Source organism: Ictalurus furcatus, chromosome 28 (assembly GCF_023375685.1).
Source record: "Ictalurus furcatus strain D&B chromosome 28, Billie_1.0, whole genome shotgun sequence".
Lineage (NCBI taxonomy): Eukaryota > Metazoa > Chordata > Actinopteri > Siluriformes > Ictaluridae > Ictalurus > Ictalurus furcatus.
The window spans coordinates 12,648,701-12,671,100 of record NC_071282.1 but is presented as its reverse complement, the minus strand read 5'-3'; the positions used below and the strand labels follow the sequence as shown (position 1 = coordinate 12,671,100).

At 40.7% G+C, this 22,400-nt stretch overlaps 2 protein-coding genes across 6 annotated transcripts in view; one reads left to right on the top strand and one right to left on the bottom strand.

Annotated features, from left to right (window-relative positions):
• The window catches only part of LOC128603897 (myotubularin-related protein 3), a 28,608-nt gene extending 23,061 nt beyond the window's left edge, over window positions 1–5,547 (bottom strand). Inside the window, exons 1-2 of one of the 3 annotated variants that reach the window (XM_053618663.1) lie at window positions 5,356–5,547; window positions 2,846–2,994 (exon numbers count right to left, since the gene is read on the bottom strand). Coding sequence is in view for 1 of the 3 variants with exons in the window: in XM_053618661.1 (XP_053474636.1) it covers window positions 775–925 (151 nt within the window). In the remaining 2 variants the exon portion in view is untranslated. The other 2 variants (XM_053618662.1, XM_053618661.1) reach the window with 2 other exon arrangements.
• Window positions 5,548–9,222: 3,675 nt separating this feature from the next.
• The window catches only part of pkn3 (protein kinase N3), a 22,742-nt gene continuing 9,564 nt past the window's right edge, over window positions 9,223–22,400 (top strand). The window contains exons 1-9 of one of the 3 annotated variants that reach the window (XM_053617988.1): window positions 9,223–9,548; window positions 13,262–13,538; window positions 14,109–14,263; window positions 16,843–16,972; window positions 18,070–18,221; window positions 18,818–19,037; window positions 19,403–19,585; window positions 19,798–19,907; window positions 21,568–21,711. In XM_053617988.1, the coding sequence (XP_053473963.1) occupies window positions 9,528–9,548; window positions 13,262–13,538; window positions 14,109–14,263; window positions 16,843–16,972; window positions 18,070–18,221; window positions 18,818–19,037; window positions 19,403–19,585; window positions 19,798–19,907; window positions 21,568–21,711 (1,392 nt within the window). In that variant the 5' untranslated portion in view covers window positions 9,223–9,527. Of the gene's footprint in view, window positions 9,549–13,261; window positions 13,539–14,108; window positions 14,264–14,307; window positions 15,955–16,052; window positions 16,242–16,842; window positions 16,973–18,069; window positions 18,222–18,817; window positions 19,038–19,402; window positions 19,586–19,797; window positions 19,908–21,567; window positions 21,712–22,400 lie in introns of those variants that run through there. The other 2 variants (XM_053617990.1, XM_053617989.1) reach the window with 2 other exon arrangements.

Sequence of the window (22,400 nt, the reverse complement as noted above, 5' to 3'; positions counted from 1 at the left end):
AGGTTTTCATTCCAACCAAGCAGAAGCCACACCTGAGTCTATTGAAAGCCAAGATCAACTGATTAAACAGGTGGAATCAGGTGTGGTTCCTGCTTGGTTGGAATGAAAACCTGCACCCACACCGGCTCTTTGCGGATAAGATTGGACACCCCTGGCTTACTACTATACTCATATATTGAAATAGTTGCCTGTTTGTGGTGTACCAGAGGTCTAGCATATATGACAACTGTTGTTTTCATCTCAAATGTACTGCTCAAAACTAAAACCATTTCACTAAAACAAAAAACAAAAATAGAGCTACCTAAAGCAGAAGTTGCCTTGTTGAGTATTTTTTGCTCGTTTCCGTTTCTCTTCTTGTGCACTGAACAGCCAATCAGAAAAGCCGCAGTCTTTCCGGTGACCACTGCTGATTCAAACACTCAAACTGGCTTTGATTAGCACCAATAATGCATGACACAAACACACGACACATTACGAGGAATTCCTGCAGAGCATGACTTCCTCTAACTGAACCATAATGACCATATAACACTGACCCATGACCTTTGAACCTGGACTTCCACTAATAAAGCTCCATCCTCGACTCATCATCAGATAAACCGAGCACGTCTAATTCAATGTGTTACACAATAATAAAAGGATACTCTGCGCAGGGAGTGTGTTTAGATGGAAAAAAATAATACACAAGCATCTACATCTCATAAAGCAACACCTTGGTATTACAATCGCACAAAACAGATATGCTGCGAAAAAGACTTTAAAAACAAGCCTCACCTTGTAATATTCCCTTCCAGAAATAAAATGGCTGCCGCAACCACAAACACAGATCACAGATTGTTGATTTATAAAACGCCGTCCAGAGAGGCAGTCGGTTTAGCGTGCGAGTGCTCATAATACAGAGGAGGGCTTTAACCAACAGGATCATATGACTCTCGCATTAGTGCTGAAGTGTGATAAAAGTCTGGCCTGGATGATAATTAACCCATCAGTGACAGTTTGATATTCTGTATGCTGCCAAAAACAAAAAATCCTATTTCATAAACAGATCACATACAAAAGTTTTTAAATTAGAAATTCAAATTCCGCCTCCGCCCTGTGTGCAGAGTTTGCATGTTCTCCCCATGCTCCGGGGGTTTCCTATGGGTACTCCAGTTTCCTTCCCCGGTCCATAGACATGCATTGTAGGCTGAATGGCATTTCCAAATTGTCCGTAGTATGTGATTGTGCCCTGCAATGGGATGGAACCCGGTCCAAGGGTGTCCCCCACCTCGTGCCCCGAGTTCCCTGGGAGAGGCTCCAGGCTCCCCATAACCCTGTATAGGATAAGCAGCACAGATGGATGGATGGATGCTAGGCTTGGGACTACCAGCATTGGCAGATTAGCAAAGCAAGCAAACTGTAATAGCTATGTACACTCACCACAGGCAGCAATTCTGTGCTACTTCCTTCCAAATGTCTTTATACACATTTAACGAGAGGGTTGCATATAACAGGATAAGACTAAACGAAACCACGGTTACAATTTCTTCTTACTTTTTTGTGCGTCAAACAGTAAACTGTTCCCATTGCAAGCAGGAACTAAAGTTGTGAGTGGGGAATTAAAAAAACATACATATATAAAATAAATAAATAAACCCCTGCGCCAAAGGATTGGTCTGCACAATTATTCACACCAATCCTTTGAATTTGTCGCGTTCCGTTTATTTATTTGGGGTTTTTTATTTTATTTGCTTATTTATTTCAGAGTCAGATATTGCTTGCTGCACTGTTCCTTTGCCGCTTTAGCACTGTTGCTGAAATCGCAGCTCTGTATCCTGCATGTATACAGAAAACGAATGGACTGGAGAGCCGTCGCCTTACCGCTTTCTAGTGTGACTGTAAATGTACGGTAAGGCAACAACAGCAGCAAGTGAACAAGCAAATCATCTTCTCTGGCACCCCAGATTTGTCCTCGTGGTCACATAATCTAACCTACGCCCACATTAATCCGGATACATCTGAAAACTGCATTTTTGTTTTAAAAACGCTCTCAGTTTTCAAACGTTTTCCATAAATTGCTCGTCCACGCTGAAGCACCTGAAAACGCTTACATCCCTATACCGTGTGTAAAACCGTAAGAAGTTTTGATCTGCGTCATTTCCATCAGCCGTTTATTTAGAAATGCAATCTGAAGGTTATACAAAGTGACATTTATCTTTAACAAAGCCATCAAAACTGGATACAACAACTGCAGTACAACATCGTCCACCATCTTGTTTGAGTTGAAGGGTACGTCATCGTTTTTGAACATCTCCGTTTTCTCAGTCAACACTAGAAAACCGCATTTTCTAATTTTTCCACTTGGGAGAGCGTTTTCGAAAAGTTCCGTTTTTGCTGGACAAAAAAGAAAAAAAAAAAAAAACGCCGTCTCAGTGTGGACGGAAGGCCAAAACGTAGAGAAAAAGATTTGCGTTTGCAAATTTATCCGGATTAACGTGGACGTAGCCTGTAGTCTGAAGGCCACCGTGGCACAAAGACCCGCCCTATCTGAAATAATCTGCCTCATTCAAAGCTAAAGTCCTGCTTTGCACTCTGTACACAACATACACCCGTTTGAACCACTGTATGATCAGAACTTACTAATAATCTGTTCTCTCTCTCTCTCTTCAGATGTACATGTTGTATGTGTTCTCTTGCTGCCCAATATAATGCCGGTTCCAGATCCTGACACGCTCCTACTACTGTGGTTCCTCTGATTACTCCTGATGCTCTAATTCAGCACTTGTGATTCATCTTCTGCTGCTGTGGACGGTCCCTAAAGCAATTTATGCGCAAGTCTTACCTTTGCTTGAGTGGATAGTCTCACCTGGACACTGTAATTATAGTGACTATGATGCTCATTCTGAACTTCCTTTCAACACACTGGTGATGGATGGGTTCCTTTCTGAATCTTGTTCCTCTCAAGGTTTATTCTTCATGTCATCTCAGGGAGTTTTTCCCCTATTTCCCCCCTCTCTGACATGCAATTAGAGATCCAAAATTAGATCTAGATTAGTTTGTGCTTTATGAAAATGTCTGTTAAAAAGTGCAATACATGTGAAATTGAACTAAATTGGACAAACCTTGCTGAGTGGTCCTTAAACAACACATGGTATGGTGAGATGCAGATAAACAGACGCTTTCAAGCAGGTTTGAATAGCTGCCTTTTGGTAATTGATTCACATAGTTATTCTTGTCTCATCTTGTCAATGAGAACAAGGTTGTGTTTTGTTTTGAAACTAGGATTTAACATATGATTGAAAGCCCACAGTCTGAAATACGGTCACATCCAAATTTGCAAAAATGTGACCTTAATAAATCACCACAGCCATGTCATTTACAAACAGTAAGGAATCTGTAGAATAACACATAACTGTAAGAAAAGTGTGCTCTTCTACTGTTGCAGGCAGAAACAGGGCTGTGTTCAGGTTTTTAAACATGGGCTGGCAAAAGAGGCAAGCTGCACAAGATATCTGGGGGGTTTTTGAGGGTAGATATGACTTATTAAATTTTCATGACTTGAACAGCAGTACTCCGCCTCTCAGAGATGAGATTCGAGGTCACATATTAAGGAAATCCACTTGAACGATTTGCATATTAACTTTAATAATTAGCAACGTGTCCAAGATTTAGTTTGTAAAAAAATTTCTTTCATTGATGTGTTAGTCTTTTTCACTTTGGTTAGCAGTTTCCTGCATTACCTACAATGCACCTGCTGATTGTGCTGCCAGTAATCTCCACCTAAAGAGACTGATGCAGCGGCACTTTAGTCCTTCAGCCTGTCCAGCTCCCTCACCACCTTATCTGTACACTCAGCTCAAACAGGTCGGTTTCCAAAGCTTCAACTTTTATACCAATACCGACATCACCTTCACATCGCTCGTCATCTCATAGATCACTAACTAGCCGAGCTGAACCTCTGGTGTAACTCAGCACAACCGCATCATAAATCTACAATGAATTCTGGGACTTTGGGTACAACATTTGCTGTCTGTAGGGCATTTGAGTTCTCAGTGATGAAGTCAGAAGTTTTTTTTTGTGATCGCTACGACCGAAAATGCTCGATTTTCCTGCTGCATTTTTTCTAAATTTGCGATGAAACTTGGGAGTTTTTTGTGCGTTTTTTTTTTTGCGGAAAACTACTCGAATTGCCAAAATTGCAATTGCATGGGATTGTCTTACGCAGTGATGTTTGTTGGTAAATCAGACCTTTTAACTGTACTCATGTTCGACGCACGTGAATCGAAGAGGGCTTCGACTGGATGCGCGTTGTGGTGACGTCACACGACACGTCCCGGCACAAAACTACGGCCATTTTGAAAAACTGCAAGCCTCTCTGAATGTTGTACTTTCGTTGAATGTGATCACGAAATCCTGAAGGGATTGATTAATATGACATTTAACATTATTGGAAAATGGTGTGTGTGTGAGAAAGAGAGAAAGAAAAGACACTCTTGTGCTTTTGTTATTTTAGGAGCGAACTGTGAAATCTGACTCTTATGTTTGAAATTTTGGATCTCCTACTAAACACTACTGTAACTGCTTACCAATGTCCCCCTGTGATGTAAGAGTGGCACACAACCGACGACTTCTCACAGAAATCAAGAAAACACATCAGCACCACAATCACTAAACACATCACAAATGTTTCAGTATAATCGTATTTAATGTGATTCAGGGTGGCTTTCTCCTTTAAGGGATGGCATCAACGTTTCAGACAGTAGCAACTTGCCCCTCTGTGCCACCCCTGCTGCCACGCCCATGGGCAGAAGCTGCAGCTACAGATAAAGAAACGAGTATCGTGCTGTAAAATGTGGCTCAGACTGATAGCAGGAAAAGGCAGTCTGTTTTGTTTTGGCAGTGTGTGTCCTTGGCAGGCGGGTTGTGAACTGTCCTGCTAGCCGACTAACACTAAAGCACCACCGCCTGAGGATATCTAAACAAAGTGCACAGAGATTACATTCTCTTTATTTCCTTTTAAAAGTTATTTTAATCCCTGTAGCTTATCCGTTTTATTTCTTTACAGAATCAAAACACTGGATTTAGCTTCTTTCTTTTTTAAAGTTAGCTACATCCGCCGGTTGTCACGGCTAACTCAGTCTCTGAACACGCATACTAGCATACTAAGTAGTATGTGTGGAAAACCTGCAGAGTGAGACAGGGTTTAGATTTAGTGTGGGGTAAGTGTACGGGGTTAGTATGCGAGGTTGGTATATAGGGTAAGTATGCGGGTTTAGACGCAGCCTTGTATTTTTGTTGTGGTTCAGAGGAGGGCGGAACCCCGTCAAACAGGCCGAGGAGGCCTTACACACAAACAGCCTGCTCGATCACACTCACCTGAGAGCTGTCCTTTTCACTTACAATCCACTATGTGCAGTTCTTTCGACGATATATCCACAAAAAATCAACCCAAACAAAAAAAAAACAAAGCGCAAAAGGTTGCTCTGAGAGCTACACTAAGCAGCCATCGTTCAACTCTCTCTGTTGCCCGCTGCGGAGTAGGCGCGTGACGTCATTACGTCAAGTCGTCCTCCGAGGTGTTTTGTCGACGTAACGACGTACGCGCGCGACTTACGTTGTAAACAAACGAGCGTGGTGTGGTGTCTCGATGATGATGATGATGGCACGAGTCGACGAGAAGACAGAAGATACCAGTGATGTGAATTTCGGCTGTGTTTAGTTCACCATTTTGTGACTTTTGAAGTTTAAGCAAAGTTTGTTTAACCTAGAACCAGGAAACGTTCTTGGTCTTTGACTATAATGCTATTTTGACAAGCAAAACAGCGTTATACTCGGCAAGAAAATACATATTGCTATATATTTGCTGACATTAGCTAACATAATACATTACTCGCTATGGTATTAATATTGCGTTAATGAATATGTTTGCAGTTGCACGGCATCCGTAAATGCAGATTAATTTTCGGTGAGGATCCACAGGATCCATTTGATGATATATCTACAAGAGTCGGCTCAAAGAGTCGGCTCGTTCAAGACACGTCACTGGAAAAATACTATCGTTCAGAAAATCTGCCTTAATGCTGAGAGCGTGGACCAAAGTGTTTTCATTTTCACTTTATTTGAGATACAGTTTAAACTCTTAAACGGTGTTTACTAAACAGTAACACGCAGTGTTCAGGGTCTTGTCTCAAGAAGCAGGAATTATGGATTAGCTAACTATATTTGAGTTGAGTTTAATCTTACCCTGGGTTACCTGATTTACAACTTTACTTTTACCAGCAGTTAAAACATTTCCGACGCTGTTTAAACACGCATCTATACAGCAAGCAGGTCCAGGATTACTCTTCTACACCTGTCATTTTGCAGATTAATTTTATAGGATCAATTGTCGAGGTAACTGAGCTTGATTTCGTTTGATGAATCTCAATGTGCATTAAATGGTGCTTTCTGTAATGGAACCCGGTTTGTTGCAGTTGTGCAAAGTTTTATTTCTAGCACCCTCTAGTGGCCAAAGTTATGATTTAATTCCAAAGGTCTGTAACAGACCTCTTTATGATCCTAGCAAAGAGTAATTTGAAAAGTACACGAAATAACCATAACATTAAAACCACTGACAGGTGAAGTGAATAATATTTATTGTCTCATTACATTGGCACGGATATATTAGTCAGCAAGTGAACTGCAGTTTCCAAAGTTGGTGTGTGGGAAGCAGGAAAAATGGGCAAGAGTAAGGATCTGAGCTGTTCTTGGGTCTTAGCATTCATGTGGTTGTTACTTTGACACATTTCAAATACCTAAACATTGTTGCAGACCAAGTCGTGGCAACGGTATTCCATAATGGCAGTGGCCTCTTTTAGCAGGATAATGCACCCTGCTACACTAAAAATTGTTCAGGAATGGTTTGAGGAACATGACAATGAGTTCAGGGTGTTGACCTGAACTCCAAATTCCCCAGATCTCAATCACTCTCGGCATCATTGGGATGTGCTGGACAAACAAGTCCGATCCATGGAGACCCCACGATGGGTCAGAGCTGTTTTGGTGGCGTAAAGGGGACCTACACAATATCAGGCAGGTGGTTTTAATGGTATGGCTGATCAGTGTATAACTCAACAAATATTAAACACATTAGTCAGATATGCAGCATCATATTTATTTGGCCAGTGAAGCGATGAGAGCTTTTAATTCCTGAACTTTCTACCCACAGGAACCAAACCAGGTTCAAACATGTGCTAAAATGTAGACTTGTAATAATATTTCACATCAGCACTTTTCCTTATTTTTATTAAAATTGCAGATATATTCAAGTTGTTAACATGATCAATACCACTGTAATTCACTAGTTAATAAAAGTGCAGAACATCTTACTACACATCACAGACCCCACTTTGAGAACCACTCAATCATGATTAAACATGTTTTAAACATACACTCACTGTCCACTTTATTAGGAACACCTGTACACCTGCTCATTTATGCAGTTATCCAATCAGCCAGTAATGTGGCAGAAGCACAGTGCAAAAAATTATGGGGGGGGGATCTGATACTGTTTCTGTACTTACACACACACACACACATACTAACCTGCTACCTTTAATTTGGCATTTTGTCAATTGGAAAGAGCTCATTAAGAGAAAAAAGATCAAATTATTTTTAACATATAACCACAACATTTTATGCTCAGTCAACCTCTCTGGGCACTATTGCAAATTGCGTGTGTGTGTAATTGTTTTAGTGCTGAAAAGAAGCCATTGGTGTGACTGGAACTGAGTAAATATTAGCTTTCCTGATAACAGAAAACAAAGCACACGGAATAACTAGCTTGGTCGAAACATAATACAGCACTTGACTGTCAGATTCGAGACTATAAACAGCTTTATGAAGTACTAGGTCTTATAGCTTATAAAGTGCAACCGCTTTATGTGCTGTAGTATGGTATGTGAACACAGGGATTGAGACTAAAAATCAGTTAAAAGTCTTAAATCAATTTGGAATATCAGGCTCATGATTGGGTAAAAATTTGCATCCTAATGCTCAAGGCAAAAAAACATAACTGGCTTCAAGATAAATGTAAATACAGCAACAAAAATATACACTCGCATATTAGTTCAGTCTAATTATTTATTACGTGACATGAAGCATGGTAATTTACTGTTACCACCCAAAAGTTTATTATTTTCCAGTAACAGTACGTCCCAAAATCTTTCATTCCTCTTACACCACAACAATTTGCCAACGATCGTATTTTTAAAAACTCATTCATAAATGACATATCATGAATGACATGCTTTTTAATAATATATAGTTACATTTAATGTTGTGGACCATCTGCCAGAAAAGTTAGGTCCCCTTATCACTAAAATTAGTTCCTCTTATCACAATTTTCATTCATCATTCCCTCTCCAGCCTCTCTTTTTTTCTCTCACGAAAGTAATAAGACAATAAATAAATAAATGAATATGCAGAGACCAGAAAAGTGGTTTTCAAAGTGGGGGCCGCCAGGGGGCGCCCAGGGGGCCTCAACAATTTGGTGTGAAAAATAAATTCTCACTTTCAGACAACCACACACACACACAATCAATTCCTAATGTAATGTAATGTAAAGATGTAAGATGTAATTATTAATTTAAAAAAGGGGGATATATTCAGAAGTCTGTATTTTTAATGTGTTTTAAAGACATCTTGCAAAAGGGGGAGCTTCGGTCAAATGTTAATGCCATTTGGGGGGCCTTGCCCTGGAAAAGTTTGGGAACCCCTGTTCTACAGACTTTTCCGTGGTGGAAAACGTGCTGACGCTCAACGCTCTCTCCGTAACTCTTAAACAGACGTCTCCTTACAGAAAACTTTATTTTTTCCTTTCTTAAATAACATCTTTTGTGAATCCTTTATTATTAGACTATGTGAAGAGTCCATCATATAGTCCTGAACAAGCTGTTACTATAGAAACCATGACATTACAGCAAGCGCATTAATATATAAACATGCGATTTGAATTGCAATATTGTCAGAGCCGCTGTTATAGAAATAAATCAACACATTCTGTCCAATCAGGATCGAGAATTCAACACCGCTGCAGTATAAAATAAACACGAATCTGCTTCTCAGTTAAATTTCCATAAACCCGTCCACAGCCGAGGAAAAGACTTTCGTTGGTCAGTGTACGTGATTGACAGCTGCGGGAGCCAATCGGATTCCAGGGAGGTGTCAGTGGAATTTCAAACCTCAGGAAAACGGAAAGAAGGGGGAAAAGTTTCCAAAGTACCGGTAACAATGTGTCAGTCAGTTGTAGCCTCCATCCTGGAGAGGCAGCTGGTGGTTGTCATGTGTGAGCGAGATTTTCCACCGTGCTCCTAGGATTTCATTTCAGTTTATATCGACATGCGGAGTTAGTTGTTTTATTCAAGCACGACTAAATTAGCCAGGAGAGTGGCTCCTCTTAAAGCTAGGTAACTTATTTGGTTAGGCATTCAACAAACAAACAAACCAAAACCGCCTGCTTTCCTTGACGCTTTTTTTCCCCCCACACACACACTACGAGAGAGAAAGAGATGGCGGGTGTGACACTTCAGGTAAGAGTAATTAAACTGATTTAGTTGTCTTTGTGGGAAATGATTAGCAGGATATGCTTATTAACATTTACTGGAAGGCTAACGTTGACTAACAGGTGAGCAGCTGAGGGAAGGTTAGCTCACCTACTGTAGCGTCAGGGGTTGAAGTTCTCTGAGACACTGGAACTACTGTTAGTCATTTAATAAAAATATATATGCTTATAAGTTATACAAAAATAATACATTCATATTGATGGATAAGAATTGCTTTACTTATTATAAATCCTCTGGTACTGTTGACTCGAGTGAACTCATTTTGATGTTGGTTTTAATGCAAAACCCAACAATACTGGAGCTCTTGGAGTTGTGATGTAATCTTATGTGATTTTTGTGTAATGTGAGCTGTCTGTTTGCTCTGTTTAAATTCTTTGATGTTTATATAAATTGGCGCTTGTATTTTTGGTGGTTATCCAGGTGAGCAGGTTTAGTAACATCACCTGTGTTTGTAGATGATCTTTCTCTTTGTCCTAGGACTGATGGGGCCAAACCGGGAATGAATTTATTATATAGTTAAAAAATAACAATAAAAAATGCTAATACATTTTATAAACAGGGAGAGGAAGAAAAAAAAAGCTTTAAAAAGCCAAACTTATAAATTATGTTTCCTAGTAATTCTGGTGGGATTTAAGAGAAGCGCACACACTGATGGTGACCATGTTAGAGCTGTGTGTGTTTGTCTGTAAGCTGTCCATGGCTGTATTTCTACAGTAGTCCTTTCTAGGGCTGTTTGTAATCAAGTCCTAGTCATCAGTAAAGGGGTTCTGCGTTTCAGGTTAAGCAGGTTTTACCAGCACTGGCTTCCTCTTGTGCAGATTGTTTTTACTTCCTAACCCTTTCCCTTGACTCTTCAATCAGATGTACTGTACTCTATGCTCAATTTAAGCTTTGTTTCTATAGACTGTGTTTAAACACATTAAAGCAATACCTTTGTAGGTTACAAAACTTTTATTTAGATTCCATTCACTCTAACTATTGCAATTTTCTGTAATTGAGTGGGAGAAATGGTAAATAAATAAATAAATCAAAACTTTTAAATCCTGATTTGTTTTTCCATGACATACACCTTACCAACATACGCTGCGATATTCGGTACACCTTAAATACATATGATCAGATTTGTTTACCGTATAGGCCACTTTGTAGGTACAATGACTGACTGTCGTGAAGCATTATATGGATTCAAAAACAGGCCTTTTAGATATCACTGTAGAATCTACAGCGATCAGATATAACATGAAAACCACTAACAGGTGACGTGATTAACATTGGTTATCTCATTACGATACCACCTGTCGAGGGGTGGGATGTATTTATTAGGCAGCAGATGAACAGTCAGTTCTCGAAGTTGCTGTGTTGGAAGCAGGATAAATGGGCAAGCGTAAGGATCTGAGCGACTTTGACAAGGGCCAAATTGTGCTGGCTAGACGACTGGGTCAGAGCATCTCCAAAACAGCAGGTCTTGTCGGGCGTGTATACTATAGTAATGTGCAATAACATTTATATATAATATAATTTATATATTTATAAATGATCTTATACTGCACTGTTATTGACGTATTGCTGTTAGTGGGTTTTTTTTTTTTCTCCCCCCTCTAGCTTTTGTAACGTTGTTCAACAGATGTTAATCTTCGTAAAGTCCTCGATCACAGCTCCATACATTTTCAATTAGGTTAAAATACCAAATACCTTTTTTGATTAACCAGTGATTTAAAAAAAAAAAAAAAAAAAGTTGCTATTTGACCCATATAAGCTGACGTTCCATTGATTTGCTTGCCTTTCAGCTGTAAGGCAGCGTGCTCACTGCCCCATTTAGCTCCACAGAGTTATTATTGCACCCAGTGAACTAAAATATGAACTGCACCAAGCACTAATAGAGACACATTGGGACAGGAATCACTGTGCTCCATTAACATTCTCTGTAAAGGAGGAGCAGCAGACAGGACAGGTAATGACAGGGTTGCTGCTAACGTCGAGGGTTTTGCACCAAATCGGGTTAGTTTAAAAATGCTCTGTCGCTGCAGATATCTTAATTTATAGAAAATAATCAGAATGAAATCTAATCCATTTCCTCAAACATCGAAAAAATTATGTATTGCAAAGCTTGAGAGCAGGAAAGGAGGGTTTGGGTGTGGGTGATGTGCGTGCAACATAAATGCATGTGCACCATGGTGACTTTGTTGCACATGCAAAGGCTGAGGAAAAAGGAAAAAAAAGGTGTCTCCCTTTTCCAAAGCATGAATTCCAGTGCCTTTGGGCTAGTTTCAGGCCATTTCTGTGGTTTTTGAGATGTAGTTGTGCTGGATATTTTGCTGAAACTTGGCAACCCTGGTTAATGATTTTTAGCTCTTGTGTATGTGTGTGTCTCGATGGTGACAAGAAACAAACCTGCTGAATCAAATGCTGTTGGAAAAAAAAAAGGTGTTGCTCAAAACAAGCTGCTAGACTGTATGCTGGAAGTGTGTATGTTGTGTGTATCTTCAGCTGCCTGTTACAGGATTAATCTTAAAAAATCATTAGATAGTAGTATCACTGTGATAAGCCTCTCAAATTTATTTAGTTTGAGGCTGTTTTTATAGTTGTATTTAAAGTTATGGAACATCTGCATAATAAGTTATTTCCTGTTATCAGTTATCTGTTTCCTCACCAGCCTCGTTTTTTTTTTCCTCCCTTTCTTAAGGTTGATATCATAAATGTCTTCTTCCAGAAATTCTCTCCCTAATTTAGTCTTGCCAATTCCAACCCACTGGCTAACTCTCCTCTATTACGCAGCTACTAGCAGTCAGGGAAGGTGAGGACTTACAGCTGCTTCCTCTGCATCTTTTAAAAGTGCTATCTGCCCCTTTTACACATACATAAGCTCACAGACACCCGCAATTGGCTAGTGTCACTGTTGTGATTAACAGGGGAGAGAGAGTGACGCCATCCCTCCCACTCAAAGAGCAAGGCTGAATTTTAATGAATTTTTTTTTTCAGCAATTTTGTGAAACGAACACACAATCAAGCAAACTCCTCAGTATTCAGAGGAGTTAGCAATTTTTCACAATTACTGCAGATTTGGGCTGAGACGAGTCCTCACAACGCATGTTCAGTCAAAGCCCTTTTCGATTCGTGTGTGTCGGACATGAATACAGCTATAAGGTCTCACTTACCAACAAACGTCACTGTGAAAGCCTGTGCAGGACAATTCCGTGCAATTGCTGTTTCGCCGATTCAAGTAGTTTTCCACAAAAAACTCGAATATATGAATTGTAAATTTTGAAGGAAAAAAAGACACAGCAAAATCAAGCATTTTTCACAAAAGAACTCCCAGAAATCCTGTACAGACTGAATGATGCTCTCTTGACTCCTGGCCACAGACGGCTGTGTGGATTCATTCTCGTGATAACCTGAAGATAGGTTAAACGCTTTTCTGTTGTGCCACATGGGAATCCTTTTTTGAGTAAATACAAACTACCACCGTGGTCTAATTATTTCCCTTTACATGCATAATGTGTGTACATGGAGTTGTGTTTGATTGCAACTTTGTACAGAAGATGATTAGCAGTTAGGCTTCAACATAGGCTTTGTCTGTCATGGTACTAAGATTACTTAACTTATAACTCGGGGACAGGGGACATATTCAGCATGCATAATAGTATTCAGAGTCAATGATGCTACCTAATACGTTTTTGTAGGGTGGCTGCTTGCGTGGTCTGCCTGAGGGTGACCTGCTCGACCCGGTGTTCCAGCAGCGGCTAGAAGACGCCCGTGCCCTGCTCAGGCAGGAGATCCAGCGAGAACTGAAGATCAAGGAGGCAGCAGAGCGCCTGCGGCGTGCGGTCACCAACAAGAAGAGTGCCGCTGATGTGGAGGATCAACTACGCGCTTCCACTCGCAAACTGGAGCAGCTTCACTGGGAGCTTCAGGAGCTGAATGCACGCACCATGGTTACAGAGAGAGAGACCACCACAGGTGAGGTGTTGGATATATATATAATGCCATATAAACTGATCATTTTTCAGTACGTAAATCCAAGTTGCCAGTGCTGCAAATAGCCTTCATTCTGAAAGGACAGTTACACTCTTACAGCTATTTTTCTCTTTATAATTAACGTCTCTCTACTTCGCTAATTGTGTCCTGCTGGGTTATACAATTAGCTGAAATATTTTTGGTTGGCCATGACATACTGAACACATTTGATAAACACCACCATTTGAGGAAATGGCTTAAATACTGGCTACGTATACGTGCTGAATACGGGGTAGTGTGTCATGACCACATTTCCCTTTTTGAAACGTCATACCTCTCAGAACCAAACAATTATTTGTGCTTGTACTTATTTAATGTCTGCCTTGTAGTTGCCCCAGGGAATAACAAAAGCAATACTCTTTTATTGCTTTCATAATTCAGGGAATGTTTTGAATACGGAGTTATACTGATCTAATCGAATTGTTAGTTTTGCTTAGGGCTCAGTCATTATTCATTTACAACGTCCTTAGAACATCTTTGTTTGCCTGTTTCATTTGTTTTTTTCCCCCCTAGATACTGCCCTTTCTCCAGACCCATGCCACTGGGAGGATTCCACGTCTCCTCTGGGCAGTCGTATCCGCACCCTGAGAAAACAGCTCAACATGGAGCTGAAGGTGAAGCAAGGAGCCGAGAACATCATCCAGATGTATGCCAGCTGTTCAGTCAAGGTGAGGAGCTCCTGCAGCGCTCCTGTTTAATCCACTTTGGACTTCAGTGCCCTAATGGAAAGAACATGACCATGCTCATGCTCATTCAGGTTATCAGCCCTGGGTTGGTATTAGACATTAGTGTGTTTTAGTATGTTAGTATGTTTTCTGATCTGATAGACAGCTGTATTTTCTGCCTTTATTTTGTGTGACGTCGACTGACATGACATTACATTTAGTAACGCATGTAAACAGGATCTGACTCGTAGTAAAGCATGTATCAACAGGTCTGAAATGTTGCTCCTAACTGGGCAGCCGAAGCTTGCGGAGATGTAAACTCGTATCAGAAATGGAAAAACCTGCTCCAAATCAGAAATGGGAAAGTTTAATCGGTCCATTCCTATTGAAGTTTTTGAAATGTTCATACAAAAACCTGAAACAAAGAAATGCCATAAATGTGAAAAAATCTTTATTTACACTTGGCTGTGGTAGAAAAAGAGGGTGGTTTGTTAATTTTTTTTCTTTTTCTTTCCTTACTTTTTCTTTTTTCTTAAAAAAAAAAAAAAAAAAAAGGGTTTTCTATGGCAGCTGATTCTGGTATGCTATATTTCAATGTAGTCCATGACTGATGGTCAGCACTGTTTTTTATATTTAAAATATTCATATAAATAGTAGTTGTAATCACCCCTCCCAAGGAGTTAATTTTTTTTCCCTTGCGCTTAACATTTGGATCCAAATATACTTTATTATGCATACTGTTAATTTATCATGACTGGCTGAACCAGTCCTATTAGTTTTGGCCTCATGCCTGAAAACCTCATGCTTCTGTTTATGATTACTATCTCCTGTCCTCCTCTATTTCTTAAAGGTTTTCTACACACCCTCCTGTACTCTCTTGTAGTCTGATGGACATATGACCCCTAGTAGAGCCGAGATTGTGCTTTGCCAGTCTGCACATTCCTGTCTCCCTTACTCCCGCTGTTGTTACTGCTGCTTTCTTAGTACTAAATGTCCTGGCATGCTCTGATTTATGTTTCCACTGCCATTCTGGAAGTATGCAGCACTGAGTTCAGAGCCTCTGTCTCCCTCACTCTCTCTCTCTCTCTCACATACACATACACACACACTTACCTTTAACACGTACCTCCTGTCCTGGGCCTGGCGACAGCATCGGGCCATGTGACTCTGAACCAACCAATGCTGCAGCTCCCTGGTGTGGGCTAGCCAAGCTGGAGAGAACAGCAGCACACAGCTTTATAACTCTAGTGAAGAGAGGGAGAGGGTGGGAGTGTGAAGAGAAGGAGTGAGGGACATAGCTCTATAGAACAGGCAATTTGAATGAGCGATGGGGAGTGAGAGAGAGAGAGAGGCAGGATGCAAGGACACTAAACAATAAGAAGAAGGTGAGGAATGGATTTTCAGACAGTGATGTCGGATAAGATGAGAACTCGGCACCTTGACTCCGGGCAAAAGCAGCCCAGCAGCGTGACCGGGTATGACTAGAAGGACACCAGCCGCAGGAGAGAACATCTGATGGGGAGAGTGAAGGGAAAAGGAGATGCCATTCAGCAGTCTAAAAGTCCACCAAAGATGACTGATGAGCTGTTAAACTGCATAGAAAGGGGGAGAGCGCTGTGGACGGTAGTGTTATTCCGTATTGTTATGCAGTGTTTATATGCCTCTCGGTTTGGACTCGCTTTACGTTACGCACGGTACAAAAAGGATCTCGGGACAGAAAAATATTAAACGATGGTGAAAAGTTAAAAAATATATAATTGAACCATTCTTGTGTGTTTATTCTGACCTCCAGACAGCTGTTTTACCTCCTGCAGGAAATCCAGCTGCAATCTCTTCCGTTCCATTCAGACCAGAAATTGCATGCGAAATAGCTGAAAAGGCACTGAAGGACATGCACCATCCAGCTCATATTTCATATTCCAGCTTTATTTGCTCTAGGCTTTGGATTTCAGAAAATAAGGGCACTGTTTAGAGCCTGCAGGTGAAGGTTGCATTCATGTTTACACTGGCTTTGCTTAAAGCTGCATTCTGTAATAGTTCAAACACCTCCCTCTATATGTAATACATCCCAAACAGTGCATGATGTGTCATCTGAGAGGTGCTGTTTCTCATTTATTTGTTCATTTGAATTGGTTTTTACTGCGAATTGCATTTTCTGTACTTTCTATACTTCAGTTAATTACATTTATTAAGTTTTGTCTTGTTGTTTATCATGGCTAATAAAACTTTGCAGTGAGAGATGTTAGTACTGCATGTGGTTTGGTCTTCTAAACACCTGACTGGCTGTAATGAGTGTGATCATAGAAAATAATGGGAAGCTATAAAAGGGCACAGCAACTGATCTGCTTGTTGATCATATTACTGGAGGAAGGTCATGCTCTGCTTTCTGCTCTAATATTGTTCTCTCTCCTATTTACACTCACTTTCACTTGTGCACTTTTTCTTCCTGTCTCTCGCTGTCCACCTGTCTTATTTCTCATCCCCTGCCTATTGATTGATCTCTGTCTGTCTATATCCATCTCTGTCTCTCACTTCCCATGTCTTAATCTTCCTTTCGCTTATCCGCCAATCTCCCCGTCCAGGACCGAAAGATGCTGTCCACAGCCCAGCAGATGCTGCAGGATAGTAGGACCAAAATCGAGCTGCTGCGCATGCAGATTGTTAAAGTGACTCAGGCCAGAGAGGGAGAGCGCGAGGCCTCCGAAACAAACGGTGAGCACAGACAATCAAAGACTCTCCTTCAGTTCTACAGTGGAAAGCCCCTATAAAGCCGGTGACTATAAAAGAGGCAGAATTGATTGGACAAAACTTGCACAAGGGGACATTCTGATCTCTTGAAATCCAATCGCAAACATTTCTTACACCACGTTCAGTAAAGAAATGTATGTTCAAATGCTGAAAATGCACTGAAGGTCCATATAATATGTAAAACGGGCAGATACAGATGCAGTATCATGCCCTAGGAGCATCCTGCTGTCACTCCCACGTTGTCTGTGATTCTCTGTCAGCTTTTTGTTTCTACTTCACGTCAGTGATGGATTTTGAGGATGCGTTAAAGTGCTTGATGTGCATTCAAAATTTGCTCATTAGGTGTGTGTGTGTTTTTTTTGTTTTTTTTTTTTTAAATAGGCACGTTAATGTGTTCTAAAGCCAGTTTTTTTTTTTTTTTTTTAAGTGTTTTTCTGCCCAATTATGAAACCACAGACAACGTAAAATCACAAATCGTAAAATAATTACTTGGTCGTAGTTTGCATTATTAGATTCCATAATGCGACATGGGAGAATGGCATAGGATTATGTGAAATTCATGGAACATGAGTTAATCTGAGCAAGCAATCACTTAAAATACTGACTTGCTCACGTTAATATTAATATAATGTTACCAACCTACAGCTTACCCAGCCTTGACCAGTTACAAACTTCTCTTCTTCACCAAGTGCGGTGAAGTGTTTTCTCTATGCATAATATTTCCACTATTTATAATAGTTTATATATAGTTTCATAATATTTATAATATGGAAGGCTTGTTTCTGTTTGTGGCCCCATTTTCTGCACAAGCTCGGATCATTCTGGCTGGTGGTGTAGGCAGAACATGGTAATCATCTTCAATCACAGGTCTATCCTGAGGAACTTCATTGTATTCTCCAACATGGAGAACACATGTTCTCACACGGTCTGTTATAGAATTCAGCCAAGATTTTATTGGGATCATCTCGTATAGTGTGACAAGTAATAATGTTACAGACTGCTGAAATTACACGGTGTCCAAAAGCCCTCTTTACTTTGCAAACTTTATCTTGCACTCTCAGGTCGTCCTTCGGAGACCATCAGCCCCCTGGAGCTGAGGATGGAGGAGCTTCGGCACCACCTGAGGATCGAGGCTGCAGTGGCTGAAGGGGCCAAGAACGTGGTGAGGCAGCTCGGAGGCCACCGAGTTCAAGACCGCCACGCCCTGGCTGAGGTGATCTTTTTTTACTAATACTCCTTATGTAATAATTATAAGGCTGTTCATAAAAATGACTGGTTGTGTTGGACGTGCAGGATATTTACATAGGATGAAGTTTGTAGTACTAGTATTATGAGCTACTCTTCCTAATCCCGGGCATATTTACCAGCTAGAATTGTTAGTCTTATGAGGATTATAAGAGCGACACACATGACACTTCCGTCAACAGTACACGGCTTCTTAGGTTCTGCAGACAGAATGTAAAAAAAGGATAATCATTGTAATCATTCATAAACACTTTGCAATACTTTCCATGTTTTAAAATGACTTTGTAAATCATCGCTGCTAATCTTACTTGTTCTGTAGTTGATCCTGCCACATGCTGAACATTATAAAGACACTTTATTTATTACCAATTTATTCAAAGTTCCAGTATATTGTAGTTTAGTTAATTGTGGTGGTTATTTATTTATTTATTTAACGGTAAAAATAGTAGCACACATTTTTGGGTAGGACTGTAATGTGGTGTTGTTCTGCACACTACTAAGATCTTCATTTCACCCGTTTGTTTGGAGTCCGTGCTGCATTTAAATGTTTAAATACATGTTCAGGCTCAAGCTCGTCTGCAGGAATCTTCTCAGAAGCTGGATCTTCTGCGTATGTCTCTAGAGCGGAGGCTCGTGGAGCTTCCTCCAGACCACCCCAAACTGGCTGAGATTAAACAGGAGCTGACTGTGGGAAACTCGCCCAGCCTGGGCCTGCACAGGGACCGCCAACGTTCCTCATCATCTGCCTCCTCGTCTTCATTCTTCAAACCTGCCAGTCTTACAGGTATTGTTGTTTTTTTTTTCCCCCTCACAAAGTTCTGTATCATGCATTTGATTAGCTATCTCACTGTGGACACACAGCTTCACATAATTCCCACAAGCTGTTGCATAATTAATCTCCAAACCATCTCCATATTTGAAGCAGTTATACAGAACAATCCCACAGTACAAAGGTAGGTCTGATGAGACCACTCCTTCTATTTGAGAATTATTGTTTGACTTTTGATTTGAGAATTTTCTTACATAATACAATTAAATGCTAGAGAAGTATCCGACATTGTTTTACTGTAACCGGTTGCAGATATTTTAATGATTGTGACTTCGTGTGTGGCTGCATTTGCTGAGAATAGTTGATGTGCATTTGTGTAGGTCGGCTGGAAGTCAGATTAATGGGCTGTCAGGATCTGTTAGAATCTGTGCCAGGCCGCTGTCGCGTGGCCTGTGCTTCCTCCTCCCCCAGCAGCCCCTCTGAAGCAAAGTCCCTGAGAATGAGGACTGGCCTGTCCACACGCAGCACCAATGGCAAGATGGCCAAAACCGACGAACTGTCCAGTAGGTATTGCGCTGATTAAAACCACATCAAGGCATAAACTGATCAGTTTAAGAGGTATAACCTCATTGGGAACATATGATAGAACAGCTTTTCTGACCTTTTTTGTATTATTATTGTTTCTGGAGTTTAAGCTCCTCTGGTGGTACAGAGTTGCTTTTAGTGGATTTGCTGTTTGAAAGAAAAAAAAATTGTTTGTTTGTTTTGACCATAGCGGAAATCAGCGCAGTGTTGAAGGTGAATAACCGGATGGTGGGTCGCACACACTGGCGGCCTGTGGGTAAAGAAGCCTGGGACCAAAGCTTCAGCATCGAACTGGAGAGGGTCTGTGATGCACAGATTTTGTGTTTGATTTGGTTTATTTGTGGAACTGATGAATTGACCCTCAAGCCTGTCTTTGACTCAAATTCCGATCAGGAATTGGTTATCTAATCAACCCTTTGTCCAATCAGCCAAGTCCTGCTTCTGAGTCAGCATGCCACCTGTCTTTTCTGTTTTCATGGTAGAAATTCAACTTAAGTCATTTTTGGAAGAGAATACATTAAAATGTTCAGTTAGGGAGAGACAAAATGGTCTCATACATTTGATTTCAGCAGTTTCCTCAAGTATTGATCTATGCACAGTGGATCATACAGAAATGAATGAGCTGGTGTTCCTCCCCACCCCACCCCCCCCCCCACCGGTGATGCAGTGAGATAAATGTTCAATTATAAGCATTTCAAGAATCATGTTTATTTTGAATTCTTAATGGCTATGGTAAACATTTACAGTGAGTAGCCAGCTTCTCAGTTTAAGATGTTCAGTGTTTTCTCCCAACATTCTTCCAGCGTTTAGTTGTTGCCAGAATCTATTTGCTAGCTAGTTCCTCTTATCACATGACCACTACCGGGCAGGGTGAGGGCTAACACCTGCTTCCTCTGAGGCACATGATGCCAGCCCCTGCATCTTTTGGAACTGCGTCTGCTCATGATGCATCACAGGGCAGTATAACGCACTGAGAGGAAAGTGCCTAAATATCCTTTTCCTCACACGCCTACGTTAGGGGAGAGAGTAATGCCATCCCTCCCACCTAGAGAGCAGGGCCAATTTATCTTGGACTCCCAACTATGGATGGCTGTCTCGTCATTGACATTCGAACTTGTTATATCCCAGTGATTGGGTTAAACGCTTTTCTGTTGTGCCACTCGATTGTGTCCACAATGTTTAATCCAGATCCTATACCTACTCTCCTCCTGTTACTTAGGTAAAAAAAAAAAAAAAAATTCTATGCTCTGATTTTGGGATTTTTATTTATTTATTTTTTTAAACCAGTACACCAGTCGTATGCATAGTGATGTCCTGAAAACTGAAAGCAGTTGTTCTAGTCCTGAGCTCACTAGTTGCAGTTAATGCAGTTTATATGGACTTTGTCTTGCCTTTATTATTATGACTTTGCTAACAAAGTGTAATCAGCGTCACAGAGCCTCACATTGTCTGCTGTAATCTGCAACTTATCCTGTATCATTAATCTCCTATTGGCCTCGGAGGCTGAGAAAAGCGACGGGCTACTTTCAGTTTTGGATCCGAGGTCAGCCTCAGGCTGATTCAGTTGTGTCTGTGAGGAATGAAAACACATTTTTCAATGCGATGTAAATCTTTACTCCAGTGATTCAGCAGACAATGATCCAGCCCACTGGAGATCAGTTGTTCCCTGTAAAAGTTAAAAGTAAGAAGATGAAAAAAGAGGATACTGCATATTGTCAAGTGTGTACATAATGTATGTAAATAAGGATTAACATGGTAGCCTGGAACAGGATTTATAGATGTGGTTTAATATGATGTTTTGTCCTCTTACCTTACTGAGAGGATAATGACTGCAAAACACCTGTTTGTTTTTTTTCCACTAACACTGTTAACAAGAATCTGCATGAATGTCTAAAATGGAATGCTGGAGCCAAAAAAAAAAAAAAGTAAAGTGTTCATGTAAGTGTTTCTGCTTTTGTAGTCTCGGGAGCTGGAGATCGGTGTGTATTGGCGAGATTGGAGAGCTTTGTGTGCTGTGAAGTTCCTGCGCCTGGAAGACTTTCTGGATAACCAGCGGCATGGCATGTGCCTTTACCTGGAACCACAAGGCACACTGTTCACTGAGGTAGGATATTGTAACTAAAACAAACTGCAGCTTAACACTGCTTACTCTGAGTATTTTGTGTTGCATAGATTTTCCACGGTGGATAAATCAGTACCCCGGGACAAGCATCTTTTGTGTCCAGGCTATTAGTTACAGGTTGACAAGTAGGCTCAAAGACCACAAAAAACACCCTACTGTACTACTTATTGACGTTCACAAAACAAGCATTTTCATTTGGTACCACTATGCTGTAACTATAGCGCACACTTCCAAATCCCACCACCTTCCACACGACATATGTTGGCTGGGGTGCAGTCTGGTTGTTTTTTTTTATTAGGTACGTTAACTAGCATGCACAGACAACAATCTCTTCAGAACGAGGAACACGCAAGTATCGAAACAGAGCACAATAAAGTACAGCACAAAGCAGTCATATAACTCTCCTGCTTCATCTTGCAATTAAACATATCGAGAGGAACTAAAGATGCAAGCCAGACTCATATGTTTTACTTGTAATGTGAGGACATAAAAAATGCAGCTCAGTTAAAACTCTCACCAGTGATTTGGTGCCTTTTTGTCGTTGTCACCGAATAGAACCATTTGCTATGTCATAAACGAATCCACAGAGGATAAGGTCTTATCGCTATATAGTCGTCCCTTGCATAGAATTCATATATACCTTCACTTATTAGCTACCAGCTAGCTCGCTA